This window comes from Leguminivora glycinivorella, chromosome 26 (genome assembly GCF_023078275.1).
Source record: "Leguminivora glycinivorella isolate SPB_JAAS2020 chromosome 26, LegGlyc_1.1, whole genome shotgun sequence".
In the NCBI taxonomy this organism is placed as follows: domain Eukaryota; kingdom Metazoa; phylum Arthropoda; class Insecta; order Lepidoptera; family Tortricidae; genus Leguminivora; species Leguminivora glycinivorella.
The window spans coordinates 6,141,076-6,161,919 of NC_062996.1; the positions used below are offsets into that span (position 1 = coordinate 6,141,076).

Here is a 20,844-nt window from a genome sequence, read left to right on the forward strand (position 1 = left end):
CAATTAAAAACAAGATTTGTGATTATTTAATAAATAATTAAGTAAAATATCGCCGGAGGTAGCGTTCCGTTACTTCCGATCCGATACTAGATCGTTGGTTTCGTATAGGCGGAAAGAAAAACGTATCGGAATGGAAGTATAAAGCGGTATTCACGTGGTTTTAATGTGATGTTTTAGTTTCATTTGATTGCGGGAAATAAAAGAAAAACGTATGGGATTAAAACTAACTCATCTAAAATATGGTAATCAATCACGGATTACACACTCCGGTTGTTTTAGTCATTACTCGCGATATGCTTTGGAGGTCTTAGGTACCCACGTTCAAGTGTAGACGAGACCTTAGCTTTCATCCGTTACCCATACAGTCAGATCCGTTACTGTCCCATGTTTCAAATAGTTTTATTTGCAAAAATTAAATACAATTTGTTATTAAACTACGTTTCCGTTATTTTATATTGAAATAGTAACGTTTAAACTATTGATTACAAGTGATGGCATCCTATAAACTTGTGAAGCAGTATAGTAATCTTAAAAATTCTCCTCTATTTTGTACTGAAAGTAACGGAACGGATATATATATATGGGTTTAAAAAAATAGTAGTCCGCATTTATGTGAAAATGAAAGTGTAATTTCTTCATTTGTTATTTTAGAATGAATAATAAAAATATTGTAAAATTCCCAAACCTTTTATATTTACATTATCTGCGATTAAATTTGGTTGCGGAACGGAACACTCGCTTCCCCTCAACTCAACAAAAACATATTTTTTTATTAATTACTTAAAAGTCAAGTGAACCTTCTATATTTTATATAAATTTATTTATTAAAGAATCTATAAAAATAGCTTTTAATAAATTTCTATCGGTTTCATTTTCATATCAACTTTTTTCGGGGTGGACAACTTTGAATAAAATGGCCCATAGTCGTCCTTGGCAACGCATTAAAATGAGGTTTAAAATCGCCTATGGCGGTTATAATTAGTTTATTTTAATGTGAAGAACACCCAAAAAAAAGAGTTTACTTATGTCATCAGAATAAATAATGCAGTTTATTTAGAACAATTGTACAATTGTATTGAAAGTTTTTATATTAAAGGAAAAAAATGGAAAAATTTACGCTTCCATTTTTTCCTTTAATATAAAAATGTTTAGAATCGTTAGCAGACGTTTCTGCTTGTTAAAAATAAATTTTGTATTGAAAGTTATACAAAACTATATTAGAAATGAATAGAACTTCACAAAATTTCATGATATTTCACAACTTTTATACTTCGAAATTTACATGAAAAAGTCCATACGAATTTCCATACACAGTAATCAGTTATTATTGCACTCATTTTTGTGTAAAATTGTAAATATTATGCCTGAGGTGTTGAAGCTAGTTCTATAGATTGCTATTAATTTACAGTGTTATATGCTTAGGTCAATAGTTTTTACAGACCTAGGTTAGTAAAATAAGAGACCTTGATTTCGCCTCAGCCGTCAATTATTTGATCTGAGCCTTTCTTATTTACGACGGAGTCGGAAAGCGTCAACTTCGATTAGCAAAGCGGGCCGAAAGTCAACACTTTCCGACCAGCGGACAAAAATAGTACATTACGACACTAGTGCGGAAAAGTAGAAATTCGAAATGAGTGGAGATAGCTTAAAATCGACAGAAATCGACATGAGTTACGAATTCCCTTTTCGCACGTGTATGGTAAGACGTTTTACAGTAGGCATATGGCCTTTTGAGGTTACGACATATGCACACAAAGTACCTACTTTGAGCATTAGTCGGAGCAGGGCTCGGAACCGGTTTATTTCGATTCTTGTCCGAACTTTCTAAAGAACGCGAACGTTATGAGAACTTTATTTTAACCGAAATAAACCGGTTTATTCGACGAGCGGCGAGACGCACCGGCGCCGCGTAAATACCTACGTTCACGACTTCACGCAGAAACTTGTTTTGTTTGGTCAGAACAGTAGTATTACCTATCATACTGCGGAATATACCGGTTTATTTTGTTCTCAACCGGTTAATCGAACAAAACCTTTATGAAAGCGTTCTCCTAAAAACCGGTTTAAAATAGCGGTTTTTCGAGCGAAAACGAAATTTAAAGGTTTTGCCGCAAGTAGGTACATGATAACGGTTCGAAAATTTAACCGGTATCCAAGCCCTGAGTGCGAGAAAGTAGCTACATGTGCTGTAGTACATTACGATAAGGAGTTAAAAAGGAAGTTCGATAGTGGGATAAATTAAAACACGACCGAAAGTGTTTTAAATCGACACGAGTTACAAATTTCCTTTTCGCACGAGTATCGTACGACGTTTTTCAGTACAGATAGAAGTTTCGACCTGGCATATAATGAGTCACTTCTCGCACTAGTGCGTAAAAAAAACGCCATCTGTACTGAAAAGGATTATTATAGGTAATTTTTTGGTTCCTAGTTTGCTATATAGATTATATAGTGGAGAGTAGACTTTTAAGGAAAATACTATTATTTCATAATTAATAATACAATATACAGAATACTATTATGCATAGTAATGGGCATATAGCCACCAAAGTTTTTAAATATAGTATTTGAACTCGAGAACAACATTGATTGGTTTAATACTCGTACGAAACGTACGTCTTCATTTTTATATTTACATTCTAAATTTTCAATCTGCACGAAGTCCATGAAAAGATTTAATTGATTTTATTTACGTAAGTTTCACATCAAAAAATGTGAACAGAAGACAAAATAACTTTTTATGAAATAGCAATACTAAGGGCCAGTTGCATCAACCAAAGTTAACACACAAATCAATTTGACGAAGTAGAACTATTGAAATTCACATACAAAAAAAATGGGATCGCTAACTTCGGTGATAGACGGTTTGGTGCAATTGACCCTCAGGCACTGGTCCCACCGCGAGCTAGTAAGCTATGAGCTATCGGCTATAAAAACGAACAAAAGATAATCACTCCCGTGTAAATAAAAGAGACACGGCGATATTGATAGCTCACCGGGCGAGTAACTATAAACATCGCCGTGTCTCTTTTATTTACGCGGGAGTGATTATCTTTTGTTCGCTTTTATAGCCGATAGCTCATAGCTTACTAGCTCGCGGTGGGACCAGTGCCTGAGACACTAGTCCCACCAAAAGCTATGAGCTATCGGCTATAGAAACGAACAAAAGATAATCACTCTCGTTTAAATAAAAGAGAGAGCACGCGATATACGATATACACTGTGTTTTTTTGTTTACCGTTAAATTCGACACGCAGTTAGGTTCATCGTCAGGAACCCCCCTGTATATCACTTTTTGTTAAATTCGAAAAAACATTTTTTTTTCGTTTCCATATATAATAAATGGATTAATTAGTGTGAGAAGACCTTAATCATAACATTAAAGTCATTGTCAAGTGTTTGACGGCACATGTATAAGCAAATAGCATTAGGAAGTGGTAAGGGATGCCACACACGTGTTCAGTAATTAAATTATTTTTTTTAATAATTCGATAACCGTAAGAATTAAGAGGCTACTTTCTTAGAGAAATTTATTGTATTTGAACTAAATAATCTTCCCTTAAAGTTAACGTTGTTCAATATAATATATAACCACAAAATTAAAATTTCAAAAAAAACCCCGATCGCGACATAGTGGACCAATTTTCATGAAACATGGCTAAGAACACTGTCGACTAACTCAGCTTTCAGACAAAAAAAAAATCTAAATCGGTTCATCCGTTCGGGAGCTACGATGCCACAGACAGACACACACACACAGACAGACAAACAGACAGACAGACACGTCAAACTTATAACACCCCGTCGTTTTTGCGACGGGGTTAAAAAACAGGGTGTATAGTTCATCGCTCGGCGAGGAACTATAACTCGCCCGCGCTATCATCGCGTCTCTTTTATTTACACGGGGGCGACTATATTTTGTTCGTTTCTATAGCCGATAGCTCATATCACGGTGTGTTCAGTCAAAGGAAATAGTAATTCAGCAATTCCCGTCAACTTTTTACAATGCCACGTCAGCAAATTTTAATTGATCCTATTTTGTTACCAACATTTAGTAATATAATTCGACTTTCGTAAGATATATACAGGATAATTGTTATAATTAAGAAAATATAGATACTAGAGAAACTTAATGACGAAATAAAACTTAATAAAATTTCAATTCATCAACAAAATCTTGGTAACAAAATAGGTATTAATAAAAACAAATTTAACTTTTCCCTTAATTTTTGTACAAAGTTGACGGGAATTGCTGAATTCTGATGTACTTTGGATATGTTTAGGGAAATTAACGATAGAGGGCGTGAAAAACAATTATATGCCGTAGTGCAAGTTGTTTGCTAGATGTCACTGTTCACACCTTAACAGAATTCGCAATACATTACCTCAAACTGGGTAATGACTTGTTGTCTTAAAATGTATAAGTATTTTTTGATGTCCAAAATTTTCGCTAGATGTCGCTGTACCACCCGCAAACTAGCGAACGGCATTCTATGACTAATTAAATTGTAAATTTTGTTAATGTCATCTTATTTAACAAATAAGTTAGCATTCAAATACTTATTAATGTGACTAGTTGATGAATGACCTATTTAGAAATCCCGCCATAAATATGTGGCGTTCCACGTTTAAAGGGTGCGCATGCTTTATGTTCTAAAAGGAACCTTTAGGCATGGAAAGTCACATGAAAAGTTGTAGTAACTTAATTATAGATGGCGCTGCATTAGAAAATCTTGACTGATAACTCTATACCATACTATTCAATATACTCTATGGCTCATACCTTGCTTTTGGTGGAACCAGTGCCAAAAAAAATGGACATCGTTTCCTGTTACAATAATTTCCCTGCCTTGATTATAGGGATGTTACGAATATTTGCATTCGCATTCGCATATGCGAAAGATTCGCATTCTTTTAAACATTTGCATTGACATTCGCATTCGCTTCAAACGATGCGAATGTTTTGCGAATGCGAATGTGTGCAAGTCGCAGCTTGTTCCTCGCCCGCACCGGCCGCTCCAATTGCTACGTGTCGACTGTCGACTCGCGCATGCGCAGATAGCTCAAATTCGTACGGCGTGAAGTTCGTACTCGGCATTTTGACCAATAGTAAGCATTTTTACCTAGCGGGTTATTGGTGATTGCTTGGTTTTTTATGAAATTCAGCGATATTCGCATTCGCATTCGCACATTCGCATTCTGAATATTCGCATTCGCATTCGCGAATGTGACACATGCGACATTCGTGACATCCCTACTTGATTACAACCTGAATCAATGCATATCCTTCACAACATTCAAAAACAGAGAATCATATCACGACAAGTTCACTTCAGAAAACTCCTGTAATGGATCACTCCGGTCATCCGATTTAGAACTTTGCTCCGTTGACACAGCTACCTGTTCCTTATCATCCGAGTCATTGGACATATTCTCTATGTCAATATCATCGAAGTCCTTCTCAGTTTCAGTTGGGGTGACAGACCTGCATTTGGACGGGCTGAGATTCTGTACAGCGGTCTTGGAGACCGTCTTGAAGAGTTGCTCGAGATTGGTCTCTGTGGAGAGCTTGAGAGCGTTCTCCCAGCCTTGCAGGGTTTGGGAGTGGAGGGTTACCTGCCTGTCGGCAAGCTCGAGAGGAGGCTTTGATCTCGGAGTGGGTTTTTGGGATCCAGTCAGAGAGTTCGGAGCGGATTGCTTCGGATGCTTGTTCTAACCTGGAAATGATGGTTATTTTTATACGAAATCATGACTATATTGCAAGGTAAGGTAGTGAATAGAGTTTAAGGTGCCGTTGCAAGTTGAGAAAGCGAAGGTTTGGAGAACTAGTAGCTATTTTGTGGATTCTTATTTTTTTAAATGAACCGGGAGATCTATAGGCTAGGCAGCTTAGAACAATTTTGATTGTAAAATAAATTAACTATTATTTACCTGTTATGGAGTTCATCAGAGTTGTTGCCCGCCACAAATGTTGCTGAAAAAGAAAAAAATATGTTTACTTTTTATCGAAAATTTAAATTGTAAAAAATGTAGTGTTGTTAATCAGAAACATCATAATCAATAGGATGTATATTTTATTATTTTTGAATGCAAACTGTATTATACCTACTTGTCTCTACGAACTCTATTTGGAGCGTCATGTTCCTTTGAAATATTGCTCTCGTCCCGCAGACTCGCAGAGACTGTGTGGCGCGTTGGAGGTTCTGCAGTAGATACACCGGTCTTGGAGACCGTTTTAAAGAGCGTCGTGGTCGGTAACGTCGCAGCCCTATATTCTGTGGTGCTATCTTTGCGAGTGCAGCGGCGTGGTGAGGTGCATTTATATTTCTGTGCAGCGGTCTCGGAGACCGTTTGGAAGAATCGCTCAAAATTGAATTTCACAATAATGAGTAATCTTTATAAGTTTTTTACGTACCGTGGCGAGATGAAGTTATGTTTCTGTGAAGCGGTCTCGGAGACCATTTAGAAGAATCGCTCGAAAATGTTTTTTTTTAATCTTTACACATTTGATACGTACCGTGTAGAGCGTCTCTCTGGCGTATCTTCTCGGCATGAGCGGCGGCGTAGGCCGCCAGCAGCGGCAGCGTGGCGCGGTGCCGCAGCCCTGGGCGCGCCCGCGCCGCGCCCGCCGCGCCGCCGCCCGCGCCCACGCCCGCCGCGGCGGACGCCACGCGGCCGCGCTCGCGGACGGACCACGCGTCGCAAACGCGCTTTAATCTAGAATAACCGAGAACTTTCAATTTTCAACGTGGCTAAGAACACCCAACCCAACCATAGAGGAATAAGTAAGGGAAGAGTTGTAACTCCATACATCAGTAAATGCGAGTTATTTCTATAGGCATAGTTAAATGACATCAAAGAGGATCGAGTATTATAGAGAATTACTGTCAAAGTAAAATGTGTAATCACAGTGCATAGACTGCCATCTCTCGACACAGGCTTAAAACTTTTGAACCTCGGTTTTGACAAGTTGACCCATATTAGCTTGATATGTGTTAAAATGTCAAATATTAATATTAGCGCCATCTAGCCGAGCGTACCCCAAAGGTGTATCGCCATCTAACTCACCGGACCTTTTTCTGTATGGTTTAGAGGTACGTTTTTTTTTTCCTTAGACTTTATCGGTCTATACGGAGTTATATAAGTCTTTGATGACATCTAGCGACAATCACGCGTCAACTAGCGTAAATTATCAGTACTGATACTTATCAATAGATGTCGCGACGAACGAAAAGTCTAATGCTCACCAATTTTTAAGCTAATATTACAATAGTATTAATCAGTATTCTGTTTTCGATTCCTTCTGCTTGTAATATAAGTTGTAAACTGTTCTAATATTTAATTTTTAGCAGACGAGACACAATTGCCACCTAATAGTATCGAGTAGTGGTACTGATAATTCACGCTATTTGACGCGTGATTGTCGCTAGATGTCACTTAACTATGCCTATACAAATAACCCGCATTTACTGATGTATGGAGTTACAAGTGTTACAACTCTTCCCTTAGATACTTATTCCTCTATGGTTTGTCTGGTTTTCACGACAAAACGGAGCGTGAATTTTTAAATGAAGACAATTGAAGGGATGGACAATGACTAGGCTACTTTTTGTCTCTTTCTGACCCTCCTGGCGATCAAATATATGAAAGAGGCGCGTTCCTAGCACACAGTCTAAGGTCGTGTAGGTGAACGCGTACTATGCTTGTATGAGTGAAATATGACAGGCCGACTGTTCGCATTTTTGACAGGCGGTAACTGTGAGGTAGCCGAGAAGGGACGGGCGGCACTTTCAGAGGGGAGCGGGAGTGGCTATACTGTACGATAAGTACACACACAGATAGACAGACAAGTTAAACGTATAACACCCCGTCGTTTTTGCGTCGGGGGTAAAACGATAAATACTCACCCAATAAGCTCAGTGCCTAGTGAGGTGGACCCCTTATACAGTTTGGTAGTGAGAGCGCAGAGCGATGTAAGTTTCTGCTGTAGCGACTGCAGGTAATCCCCGGCCGAGCTGAATTCAGGATCCTTCACCCTGAAATAAACGTTTTTGATAACTGTCTTTTAACTTTGGAAATCGACTTATGTATGTATACCTTCAATAATATGTTACACATTTGAGGTCGAAAATATATCTGGCACGAACTTATTTGTACAGCCATAAGGGGCCATATACATAATACGTCACGCAAATTAAGGACCCCCCCCCCACGCTTTTTTGCATCCCTGTAACATGGATTGTCACATTTAGTATGAGGATAGACTATTAAAGAGAGTTACTGTCAAAGTAAAATGTGTAATTGTGTAATCACAGTGCATAGACTGCCATCTCTCGACACAGGCTTAAAACTTTTGAATCTCAGTTTTGACAATTTGGCCCATATTCTTAGCTTGATATGTCTTAAAATAACAAATATTAATATTAGCGCCATCTAGCCGAGCGTACCCCAAAGGTGTATCGCCATCTAGCTCACCGTACCTTTTTCTGTATGGTTTTGGGGTACGTTTTTTTCTTAGACTTTATCTGTCTATACGAAGTTATATAGGTCTTTGGTATGACCCTCTCTCCCCCTTACGCTGTGACGTAATAGGTACATGGATGACGCCTAGAAGCGTGTCTCACATAGGTATTATTGCGTCGCGGCTACGAAGATTAACATATTGGTGACTATATTCCTGCCTGTTTTGCATCCTAGTATAGAACTGGCGCCGAATTGAAATCTAACTTCAATTCCGGCAACGCTTTTACAAAACTTACAAACTTTTTTTGCCCTGCTTACAGTTGGAAGATAAAGTTTGCTCGTTACCTTCTATATTATACTGTAGTATAGTGCACTAGTTGCGAACTCGGAGGAAGACTTACGGGAGCTAATAACCAGATTTGGTCGCGCGTGTGACCTATTCTCAATGAGTGTTAACACCAAGAAGACCGTTGTTATGGTTCAGGGCATAGACGCGATGCCGAGTATCGTTCTCGATGGTGCTACTCTTCAGGCTGTGGATAGCTTCTGCTATCTGGGCTCCATAACAGAGTCAAACCTGTCTAATAATAAGGAACTGGATGCTCGTATTGGCAAGGCTGCGGCGACGTTCGGCAAACTTGCCTCACGTGTTTGGAAGAACAATAAACTAACGATTGCTACCAAAGTCCTCGTATACCAGACTTGCGTTCTAAGTATTCTCCTGTACGCCTCGGAAACGCTGACTACATACGCCAAACAAGAGCGTCGTCTTAATGCCTACCATATGCGATGCCTAAGATACATCCTGGGAGTCACGTGGAAGGACAGAATGACCAACGAAGCCGTTCTCTTGAAGACCAACTGCAGCAGCATCACAGCAATCTTAAAACAGAGACGACTCCGCTGGCTGGGACATGTTTACCGGATGGGTCCCGAGAGACTGCCGCGTGAAGTCTTGCTTGGGGAAATTGCTGACGCCAAAAGACCTGTGGGCCGCCCAATGTTAAGGTTCAAAGATTCCTGTAAACGGGATATGCAATCTTTTAGTATAAACCTAGACAGTTGGGAGACACGCGCTAGTATGAGACCTGAATGGCGCCGGGACTTATCCGACGGGGTGATAGAGCACGACAAAGCCTGGCTCGACAACCTTAAGCAGAAAAGGCTCCGTTCCAGAGCTCCTCCTCCTCTTGACTCGCGTTTCACCTGTGACAGATGTGGCAAAAGGTGTCGGGCTGCCATCGGACTACTAAGCCACCAAAGACGATGTACCGGCACCACACAATAAAATCACTGCAACAATCATCTGCTAAGATGTCGTGGCCAATGATGATGATGACTATGTATGTACGTAGCTGATAAGATATATATAAGGACAAATTACTCGTGTTTGAGAGCAGTATTCAATCATCATTTAATCTGAAAACTCGTTTCTCCGAACCCTCCCAACCTTACATGGCGACCCTGTCAGAAAATAATGGGGTGAAATGTTAAGGTTTTCGACTTACCTGGCCCCATTGGCAGGTTTAGCCTCGCCGCCGCTGTACAAAGAGCTTAAGCCCCACAAGTTGAGAGCACTGCTCTCACTTTTGAATACCTGGACAACATTTTAAAATCTATCAGTTAAATTCGCCATATTATTGTACCTTCTAGTTCAGTGGTTTTTGAACTGCCGAGTAACAAATTTAAATATTTATTTAATTTAGCAAATAGAGCATAAGTATATGTACATGTAGACATTGCATTGCTACTTCTACTAATTCTAAAATGGACATTCAAATTTACAAAATAGATTAAATAAATAAAAAACACTGTTCAAAGTTTTTGGAAAACATTGAACAAAAATACCACAAGAAACAACAACCATATGTGATTGTGTTTATTAAAACTTTCCACTTTGTCGGTTACCATTAAGGCGAGATTTACTTGTATCTTTATATGACCATAAATTAAATATAACAAGATCATACCATCCCATACATTAAAATACGACCGCCTAAGACCGCGCTTACACTCCACCACACATAGATGGCGCCACACAAAATGCCTTGTTGCCACCGATTATTTGTAGATTGGCATTAAGAGTCAATTCCGAGCCGTAAATCTATGTCAAAAGTGACACTTAACGCCATCTACAAGTATAATCGAAAGCTACAAGACATTTTTTTTGTGGCGCCATCTATGTGTGGTGGAGTGTAAGCGCGGTCTTAGGCGGTCGTATGTTAATGTATGGGATGGTATGATCTTGTTATATTTAATCTATGATATGACTAAACTGACAAAGCGGCTTTATAGCAATCGACAAAGTGGAACGTTTTTCCGTGCACACTCACATATTGATACGTAACATAACTAAATGGCATTGTACATTATATTACCTTGTCTAATTCTTCATCCGGAGTGGTAAGAAATAGACGGAAATCATCACTATGTGTTAGAATCGGATGTTTTGCGACGCGATCTGTAAAAAAAATACTCGTTTATTTCTCAGAGGACAAAAAGTAACGAGAAATTGAATACGCTATTTTTCTTCTTATACTTAAAATAAAATATTTTATGCAGTGCACGCAATAAAGCACCACATAATTAGAAGAAAAATATGAACAGTAGTTATTTTTAAACATAATTCCTATTTAATAAGTAAAAGAGAAATACACCGTGTTTCACTTAACACTAAAAACCTGAAAACAGTTTGTTCAGAATCGAGAGTAGAATCGATTGAGCTATATCTTGATGGGGGTAATATTTTTATTTAAATTAGTATTATTAGTTATTTTTTACGTGCCCATTCTATTGTACTCGTAATACAACATTGTGTATATCGCATTGCTAGAGGTTGTTTACCTTTTTTCAGTATTTAGGGGTATTAATACTGGCCGGTTACTTGGACGATTATTTTTTCCGCTACTAGTTTGACGTTGTTTGTCAGTTTAATCTTAATGTTTATCATAAGTCATAACAAATTGAACTCGTACCTAATTACAACCTTGTCATTTTGAATATTGAGTTTATTTGCTTACTGCGATTACCTGTCCAACTTGAAGTTTACTGTGACAAAGCTTTAAAGTGTTTTACAGTGACATCTTAGCTGTCTATTGGTAAACCTTATGTCGTTGCAGTAACGTACACAAATAAATAGTCTTATGGTTTATGATGGTAGTTAGCAATTATTTTATTGAGTGTAGAGTTAAAAGTCAAGTAGAGCTGTACAGAAAATTAAAAATTCAATTAAGAAAAAAGTAACGATCAGATTAAAAGATGAATAGTCTAGATGAGTTTAAAAAAATAAAAATCAGTTGGGGTGTCTGAGGTTTTGAGTGATACCGGAAACACCGTGTATATAATGTAAATTAATTGACCATGACGTCACTCCTCAGTATTTCACAGTAATTTCATATTAGCAAATCGTTTTGACAGTTCATAAAAAGAAGCTGATTTGACTAGTAGGAAAATAGCCTATCCTTTTTAATTACACTTTCCTATTTTAAATTTTAAGAACCATTTTTGGTGGTTTCTATAAGGGTGCGCGCCCACGGGCGACAGTTGCTCGGCGACTTTCGTATTTGTATGAAAAGTTGCGTCGCTCCGTGAGCGCAGTTTCATACTAGGCCATGGTCGCGACAAAAAAGTCGCTGCCAAAAGTTGCCCGTGTGCGCGCTCTCTTAAACGAGGCAGCGCAGGCAGCGCTAAATGTGTAGTTCTAGTTCATCGCACCCATAATTTTGTAATTTTTAGATCCATTTTTAAAAACCGTCCAAGAGCGTGTCGGGCCACGCTCAGTGTAGGGTTCCGTAGTTTTCCGTATTTTTCTCAAAAACTGCTAAACCTATCGTGTTCAAAACAAATTTCCTAGAAAGTCTTTATAAATTTCTACTTTTGTAATTTTTTTCATATTTTTTAAACATATGGTTCAAAAGTTAGAGGGGGGGGGACGCACTTTTTTTTCCTTTAGGAGCGATTATTTCCGAAAATATTAATATTATCAAGAAACGATCTTAGTAAACCCTTATTCATTTTTAAATACCTATCCAACAATATATCACACGTTGGGGTTGGAATGAAAAAAATATCAGCCCCCACTTTACATGTCCCCTACATGTAAAGTGGGGGCTGATATTTTTTTTCATTCCAACCCCAACGTGTGATATATTGTTGGATAGCCCTGTAGGTAGGGTACCCTAATAAAACATTTTTTTTTTGCACTTTGTTGGCGTGATTGATATACATATTGGTACCAAATTTCAGCTTTCTAGTGCTAACGGTTATTGAGATTATCCGCGGACGGACAGACAGACATGGCGAAACTATAAGGGTTCATAGTTGACTACGGAACCCTAAAAAAACGAACGTAGTGATTGAAAGTATCTACAGTAGTGAATGTATGTGACATACTAAAATATTTAATACTCACTGAGAAAGGCGTCAAGCGCCATAACGCGTAGTCATGCGCGGATCCAGGGGGTCATGGGGGTCATGACCCCCCCCCCCCCACCTGGGGCCTAGGTTGGCCATACAAATAGACCACGTGACCCCCCCCCCCCCCCCCCGCCCCCTGGGCACGAAGCTGGATCCGCGCTTGCGCGTAGTAACACGAATGATGGTTCGTAACGATCAAGTTGTATCGCTGAGTAAGTGCGTTTTCACATTATCTAATACGATATCGGATGTCGGAAGGATTTCAAAGGCAATACTCAAAGATGGCGGCTTCAATGTATGGGACTTTTTTTTTTTTTATCGGATCGGATAATGTGAAAACGCACTAAGGCTGACCATAAGTGCGTTTTCACATTATCCGATCCGATATCGGATGTCGGACCGATATCCCATACATTACAGACGCCATCTTGGATTTTTTCCATTGAAATCCTTCCGACATCCGATATCGGATCGGATAATGTGAAAACGGACTAACTGTTGGACGTTAAGTCACACAACCATCAACACACAGTTGACATCACGGACACAACTCGAAGAATGGCGATCAAATATATAAAAGTTTCTACGCACACAGTCTAAGCTCGTGTAAGCGAACGCGTACCATGCTTGTGTGAGTGAGATATGACAGGTCGACTGTTCGCGTTCTTGACAGCGAGCAAGGTAACCAAGAGCGGGTGAGCGACTTTCAGCGGGAAGTATGGTGTGGCCTTACTGTACGACAGTACTATTTATTATACCAAAGAGGATCGAGTATTAAAGAGAGTTACTGTCAAAGTAAAATGTGTAATCACAGTGCATAGATGGTGCTACGGACTTACTAAGGAAAGCGTCAAGCGCCATAGCGCGTAGTAACACGAAGGACGGTTCGTAGCGGTCAAGTTGTTGTCTCGCCGAGTGTAATGGCGGCAGAGGCGGCGGCGCTAGCCAAGCGTGAGCGTTCGTTAGGCGACGGTGGAGTACCTGTACAAAATTACAAATATATTCAGTTAAACGTCGACTGTGATAGACAGTAAGAGTTGTATGCAATACTATACATTACAATAATAGAAATATTGAAAAATACTAAAATAGTACATTACGATTCAAGTGCCGAAAAGATGAAGTAAGAAATGATTGGCGATAAATTAAAACATTTATATATTGAAAATCTCAGAAACTATGGATTACGCCTTTTATGGGCTCTAATATGGCTGACCAGGCCGAACTTGGTCTTAAAGACAAGCGACTCTTTGGCAAGTGCTACAATAGAGTTGGCCAGATGCATTGTATGTATATACGTAGGAGCTAGGGCTTCGGTTCGTCTTTGCGTTACTGGCGTTTGGCATTTAAAGTAAGACTTCAAGAAAAGTGCAGAAAAAAGATAGCAGCTCTGGAAAGAAGAAACCAAAATTTGCAAAAAATTAATGAGTCATTGGAAGAACGAATCACACAATTGGAATTAAAAGAGGTCGAGACTGAACTTGAAATAGTAGGTGTGGAACAAGCCATGAATGAGAATACAAAAGACCTTATCGCAACAATCAGTCGAAAATTGGAAATGGATGTTAGCGAAATAGAATCGGCACGAAGGGTAGGCCGAGAAAAAACCGATGAGAAGCGCCCGCGACCCATCGTTGTCAAGCTGAGGTCCAAGGTCGCCCGAGCTGGCTGGCTCAAACATAGAAAAACTACGCTCACAAATAAGGATTTAATTGGAAACGACAATAACAACAGAATCTATATAAATGAAAACCTTACAAAACAAATGAAAAGCTTGTTCTGGAATACCAAAACCTCACTAAAGGCAACCTACAAATACATATGGATACAAGATCTTAAAATCTTAATTAAAAAGACGGACGGCTCAAAAATATACAACATTAAGTCTGACGCCGACATCCTAAGACACTTAGGAAGTGATAACGAGGAGGATACCGAGAGCTAATCTATCTGTTAGCGCTGGGATACACTAGGTGAATAACATAAACTAACACATTCACGGATCTTATTCAAGAATTAGAAGACAATAATGAATTTCACAAATTTGAGAATGTTACTACATGGAGCAACTACTTAAATCAAACTTCTCAGGACCTACAAATAATACATTTAAATATTCGATCGATTCGTAAGAATTTTAATGAATTACAATGCCTTCTTAAAAACACCAAGAGTGTAGATGTTATTATACTAAGCGAAATTAATATTAAAAAAGAAGAACTAATGATATATAATATGCCGGAATACGATATGTTTTCAACAACCAGGTGCAAAAGAAGAGGTGGTGGAATAATAATGTATGTTAGAAACGAACTGAGCGGAAATCTACAAGGAACCCAAGGATATTCTACCGAATTGCTACATACTAAACTACAACAAGGCAAACGCTTTACACATGTAATAGGAATATATAGACCGCCGGACACGAATAAACTCAGATTTATCAAGGAGATCGATAATCTGTTGAAAAGTATACCCGAAAACGATCACATAGTACTCATTGGAGATACGAACATAAATACAATGCAGGACAACAACGTAACAGAAACATACAAATGCACCCTGTGTGACCACGGCCTACAATGTATGATAAGCGAATGTACGCGAGAGGAGGTGGCGGGTGATCGGCTGGTGACGTCGTGCATCGACCATGCGTGTGTGCGTGCGCCCGCGCATCGCCTATCCGCACACATCCTCACCTGTAAACTCTCCGATCACTATCTTATAGGTGTGAATATTGCGACCGGGATCAGCTGTTCGGCCAGTGAAGTAGGTCAACAGAAACCGGTATGTGTTCTTAACTCCAAGCTAATTATCAATATGTTGGACAAAGTAAACTGGGACGACTATAGAAGCATTAAGTGCCCGATATTACTGTATGACAAGTTAGTCGGTTTATTTAGTGACATTTACGAGCGCGCAAAGACTAATAGGTACTGTAAACAGAAGCGAAAAACACAACCATGGATTAATAACACTGTTATGAAAATGATTGAAAGGCGGGACGAATTGTTTCGATTGTGGAAAAACAACCCTAAAAATGTTACCAGTAGATTAAACTATACTAAATTTAGAAACTTAACTAATAAATATATTTACATGTCTAAGCAAAAGTATAAACAGTATGAAATTGAAAAGTGTGAAAATAACTCTAGAAAATTATGGATTACTATAAATAGTTGGTTAGGAAATCCTAAACCCACCGTTGATACAACTATTTTAAAATATTTAGGTAAAACAGATTCGCTGCCCGACATATGTACAAAATTTGCTAATACTTTTACAGAAGAAATAAATCAAATAAAACATAATTGCAACACCAAGTTTCTGGAACGTCAAGCGTATATTGAGCCATGTAACGTTAGCTTTAGGTATCATAAAGTTAATAGCCTATACATCGAAAAACTTATTGGGAAACTTAGCAAAAAATCCCCGGGCATAGACGAAATTAGAGTACAAGATTTAAAATATGTACAAAAACGAATTAGTCCAGTTTTAGCAAATTTTGTAAATATGTGTATCCAGCAAGGAAAGTATCCAGATCAATTAAAAAAATCAATTATAAGGCCAATATATAAACAGGGAAGTCATTCAGAATACTCAAACTATAGGCCTATAGCCATTTTACCTGTAATTAATAAAATCATGGAAAAAGTAATTGTAAACCAGATAAGTACTTTCCTTGATAAATATAATATCATCACGGATGCTCAGCATGGTTTTAGGCAGTCTAGAAGTACTTCTACGGCCCTGGCGCGTTTTACGGATGAAGTGTACAGTCATTTAAATCATAAAAAGTACATAGGGGTGCTTTTTATTGATTTTAAAAAGCTTTCGATACGCTGGACCACGAACAACTACTGCAGGCCATGGAAGAGTGTGGGGTTCGTGGTCCGGTGTTGGACTGGTTCCGTACATACTTGTCGAGACGCACTCTGCGCGTCTCCGTGGCCGGTGTGCGCGGCGACGAGGCAGATGTGCAGACCGGGGTGCCGACCGGCTCGGTGTATGGCCCACTTGGGTACATAATGCACGTAAACAGTCTAACTAATGTTGTGCGGAACTGTTCAACATACATGTATGCGGATGACACCTGCTTGCTATATGCTGATAAAGACCTTAGTAAAGTACAAAATTATATACAAAAGGATTTTGAAAACATATTAAAATGGTCTCACGATAATGGTTTAATATTAAATACCGAAAAAACTAAATTTTTGCTCTTAAAATCACCATTTACGAAACAATGTCAGGCGCCAATCCAAATTATTGGTCATACGTACGATTGTTTGCACACCGAAAAACGTGACTGTAAATGTAGATTTATAGAAGTAGTTGATAAGTTTAAATACCTAGGTCTAACTATAGATAAAAACATTAACTGGAAAATACACATAGATGCAGTATGTAATAGGCTAAGATCTATACTGTGTAAAATTATTAGTTTAAAATATATAGTAAATAACAGTGGCGGGGCGTGAAAATTTTCGTTGATAAAGCCGGGGGGGTTTATGGAATCTGTTTAGTACGTACTTCTACAGATACTAGAGAATTTTAGGGAACCCGTTGGGAATCGAGTTGTATCGACGCTCCGCCACTGGTAAATAATAAAATATTACGAATGTTATACCATGCACTGGCTGACGCTGTAATTGGGTACGGTTTAATAGCTTATGGACGCACATTTAAAACCTATTTGGATAACATATTAAACTTACAATTGCGTCTATTAAAAAACATAATAGATAAAAAAACCAAAACAAATTGTAGAAACGATTACACGATCCTATTTAAGAATTTAAACATCCTGCCAGTGCATGATAAAGTTAAGTACTTGATAGCAACGGAACAATTTAACAATCCCGATTTTAAAACCCCGCGAATATATACCCGAGCGCCTAGAGGGACAAAGCGTCGTCGATATGTGGAACCTACCGCCAGCAACTATTATGGCAAACGGACTCGCCGCTACATCACACCGCGATTATTTAACACATTAGGTACATTAGAAGACGAATGTCGAAGTAAAAACATCTTTAAATCAAATATTAAGAAGTTGCTATTAGGTACAAAGCCTGAATGAAAAATTACCCTCGCATTTTTAAAATAGTTACTGAACTGATTAATTAAAGGGGTGCTTGGTCCCTTTCTCACATATACATAAGTCAACATGACAGATAGGGACAGCGATTTTTTGGCTAATTCAGGTTTTTTAAAGCGTTAATGAAAAGCGCCATTAGTAATTCATAAGATATTATTATCTATTAACACTAGAATAAGTCATTTAATATAATTTAAGGTACTAACTTTGAAAATTAGTGCTTCATTTCGCCGTTAAACGTAAGTTTGGCGAAAAATTTAAAGTATTGAAGCGGCTTTTCTTGAATATTTTGATATTCTTAAAGATTGTTGATCGCCAAGATGACCTAATTAAAACATTTAAAACACGACCGAATCGACACGACTTACTAATTTCCTCTTCGCGCGTGTATTTTACAGTCACCGGCAATTGACGACGTTTTTCAGTACATATGGCTATTTTAAGACACATACATATGGCAATTTTATACTTCTCGCACTAGTTCGATATAATCTAACCACAAAATTAAAATTTTGAAAAAAATCCCGACCGCGACATAGTAAACCGATTTTCATGAAACATGGCTAAGAACACTCCCGACTAACTCAGCTTTCAGACGAAAAAAAACGAAATCTAAATCGGTTCATCCGTTCGGGAACTACGATGCCACATACAGACACACACACAGACAGACACGTCAAACTTATAACACCCCGTCGTTTTTGCGTCGGGGGTTAAAAATTCGAGTAGCAGCATAATATACTACCATCTTACGGACTTTGTACTAACATCTTATGGATCAATGATGGATCTGAAATAAACGAATTTTATTTATTTATTATTTTTATATATACTGAAAAGTAACATTTCCATAGACAAAACATTTATCTATAGAAAATTAGTTTGGCTAGTAGATACCTTAATTATCTACATTTCTTCATACCTTAAAGTGGTTGTACCGGCGACGCACGTGAGGAGGCGTGGGCCAACGCGCACACACGCAACGGACGCGGTATGTGACGAACGTTTCTAGAGTTGAGAGCTGCTTCATTGGGGCGTCCACCTGGCAAAAGGTAAAGATTTGATTTAAGGGGGTTGTTACAATTTGGTGCTCCTAACTGGGATTATTTGAGAGAAACATTATTATAAAAACATTCAGTCGAATTGAGAACCTCCTCCTTTTTTGAAGTCGGTTAAAAATGGATATACTTTTGGTATAACATATTTTTAAACTAAAGGAAAAATGGAAATATTCACACCTCTCAAACCTGCAAACCTCTGGCTTTGCTGGAGCCAGCCGCGCTCCCAACTGCTGCGTTACAGAAGCCTGCTGGATGTGTGCGAATTTATCCATTTACCCGTAAGAATACATCTTAACAGGCACTGAAGTCTCAAGTTACATTGAGAATTCGCCAGTAACAATGTGCTAACCCACATTTTTTTTTTCATTATGCAGAAACGTCTGCGAGCAATATTACATATTTTGGTATACTCTTTAAGGTATTCTATAACATTGAGAGGGCCACAGAATAAACCTATCCATGCTATAATAATAATAATTATTATAGCATGGATAATTATAATTATAATAACTATTATTATCCATGCTATAGTATGTTGTAAATTTCTCTAGATGCATGTTATCTACACCTAGAAAAAAAAACAGCACTTATTTTTAAATCAATTTGCAAAAGACTAAATGCGAAAGTGACAGAGTGGTCATAAAACTCATAAAGAACTTCAAAGATCTTTTTACATACCTTAACAGCAATATCATATCCATGCTCCATAATAAGTGGAGATGCATCCTGGGTGCCTTCGGTGACGCTCGGGGCATCTGTGTCTTCCGTTGGGTCGTCATTGAGATCTAATACCGCTGAACTGCTCTCACTTGCCATTTTACTGATATTCTGAATATAAATAATATACTTATTGATAGTTATACAACCTAACGTTTTTCTCTATTTGTGGATTTTCTAGCCGGAATTTTCTAGTGCCTACGCCAAACCTTGGGATTAGTTGGCAAAGCGGACCCCAGGCTCCCATGAGCTGTGGCAAATGCCGGGATAGCGCAAGGAGGATAATGGGTAAGAGAAATATCAACAAAAAATAATACAGTCTCATGTAAATACTTACTCATACTTTGTAACTATTTTTGGATTTTATAGGTATTTTCATTGTCCACCCACTATTATACTCTCTTTTGAGTAAAGTGAACAATTTCAACAGAGAAAAAATACTACTTACTGGTCAATAAAGCCGGGGAATTTAATTAGTAGTATTAAATTAATTACTACTCGCTAATTGAAAGGAAAAATGCCGATCAAATAACATTAAATATCTTTTATATAGCAAGTTACCACCTCTCAGTACAACACGTAGCATAGAAAGAAATAAAGGGCGTTTCCGGTATTACAATTGCATTATGACCTAATGATAACGCGAAATGAATAAAAACAGACACTAACATTCTGCCCTACTTAGAGTAAATATGGGTCGATAATACGTTGCAAAATTTGTTTACACGTAGCACTTGCAAATAACCAAATTCGCTGTAGGACGAAAGGCTATGATAGTCACTGTTTATTTATATTCACCTTTTATCACTGAGTATTGTATTATATATACAGTTATCCTATAATTTAAATAACAAATAAAGGTCTACGCTGACTACGCTCGAAATGATGACAGGATTGACAGGAAACATTACGTTTCTTTACACGTAGTCTATATGGACCGTCATTTTGGATCGATATTAAATTGGCATTCTAGCGTCATCGCATAGCGTAAATAGAAACGCTGTAAAGCTATGCATAGAGTCTGCATATATTATGATATATTTGAGCGTTTATTTATATAGCTCAAACAAATGTGGCATGTTTTTT

At 38.2% G+C, this 20,844-nt stretch overlaps 1 protein-coding gene across 1 annotated transcript; it reads right to left on the bottom strand.

The window, feature by feature from the left end:
• Window positions 1–4,451: 4,451 nt before the first annotated feature.
• On the bottom strand, window positions 4,452–20,537 carry LOC125239804 (sorting nexin-7-like). The gene is given in 12 exon segments (XM_048147499.1): window positions 4,452–4,850; window positions 5,259–5,638; window positions 5,640–5,717; window positions 5,932–5,974; window positions 6,518–6,717; window positions 7,908–8,036; window positions 9,972–10,060; window positions 10,842–10,924; window positions 13,719–13,860; window positions 18,903–19,022; window positions 19,720–19,869; window positions 20,207–20,537. Coding segments are annotated over 10 exon segments (1,344 nt in total). The 5' UTR covers window positions 19,858–19,869; window positions 20,207–20,537; the 3' UTR covers window positions 4,452–4,850; window positions 5,259–5,316.
• Between the last annotated feature and the right edge of the window lie 307 nt (window positions 20,538–20,844).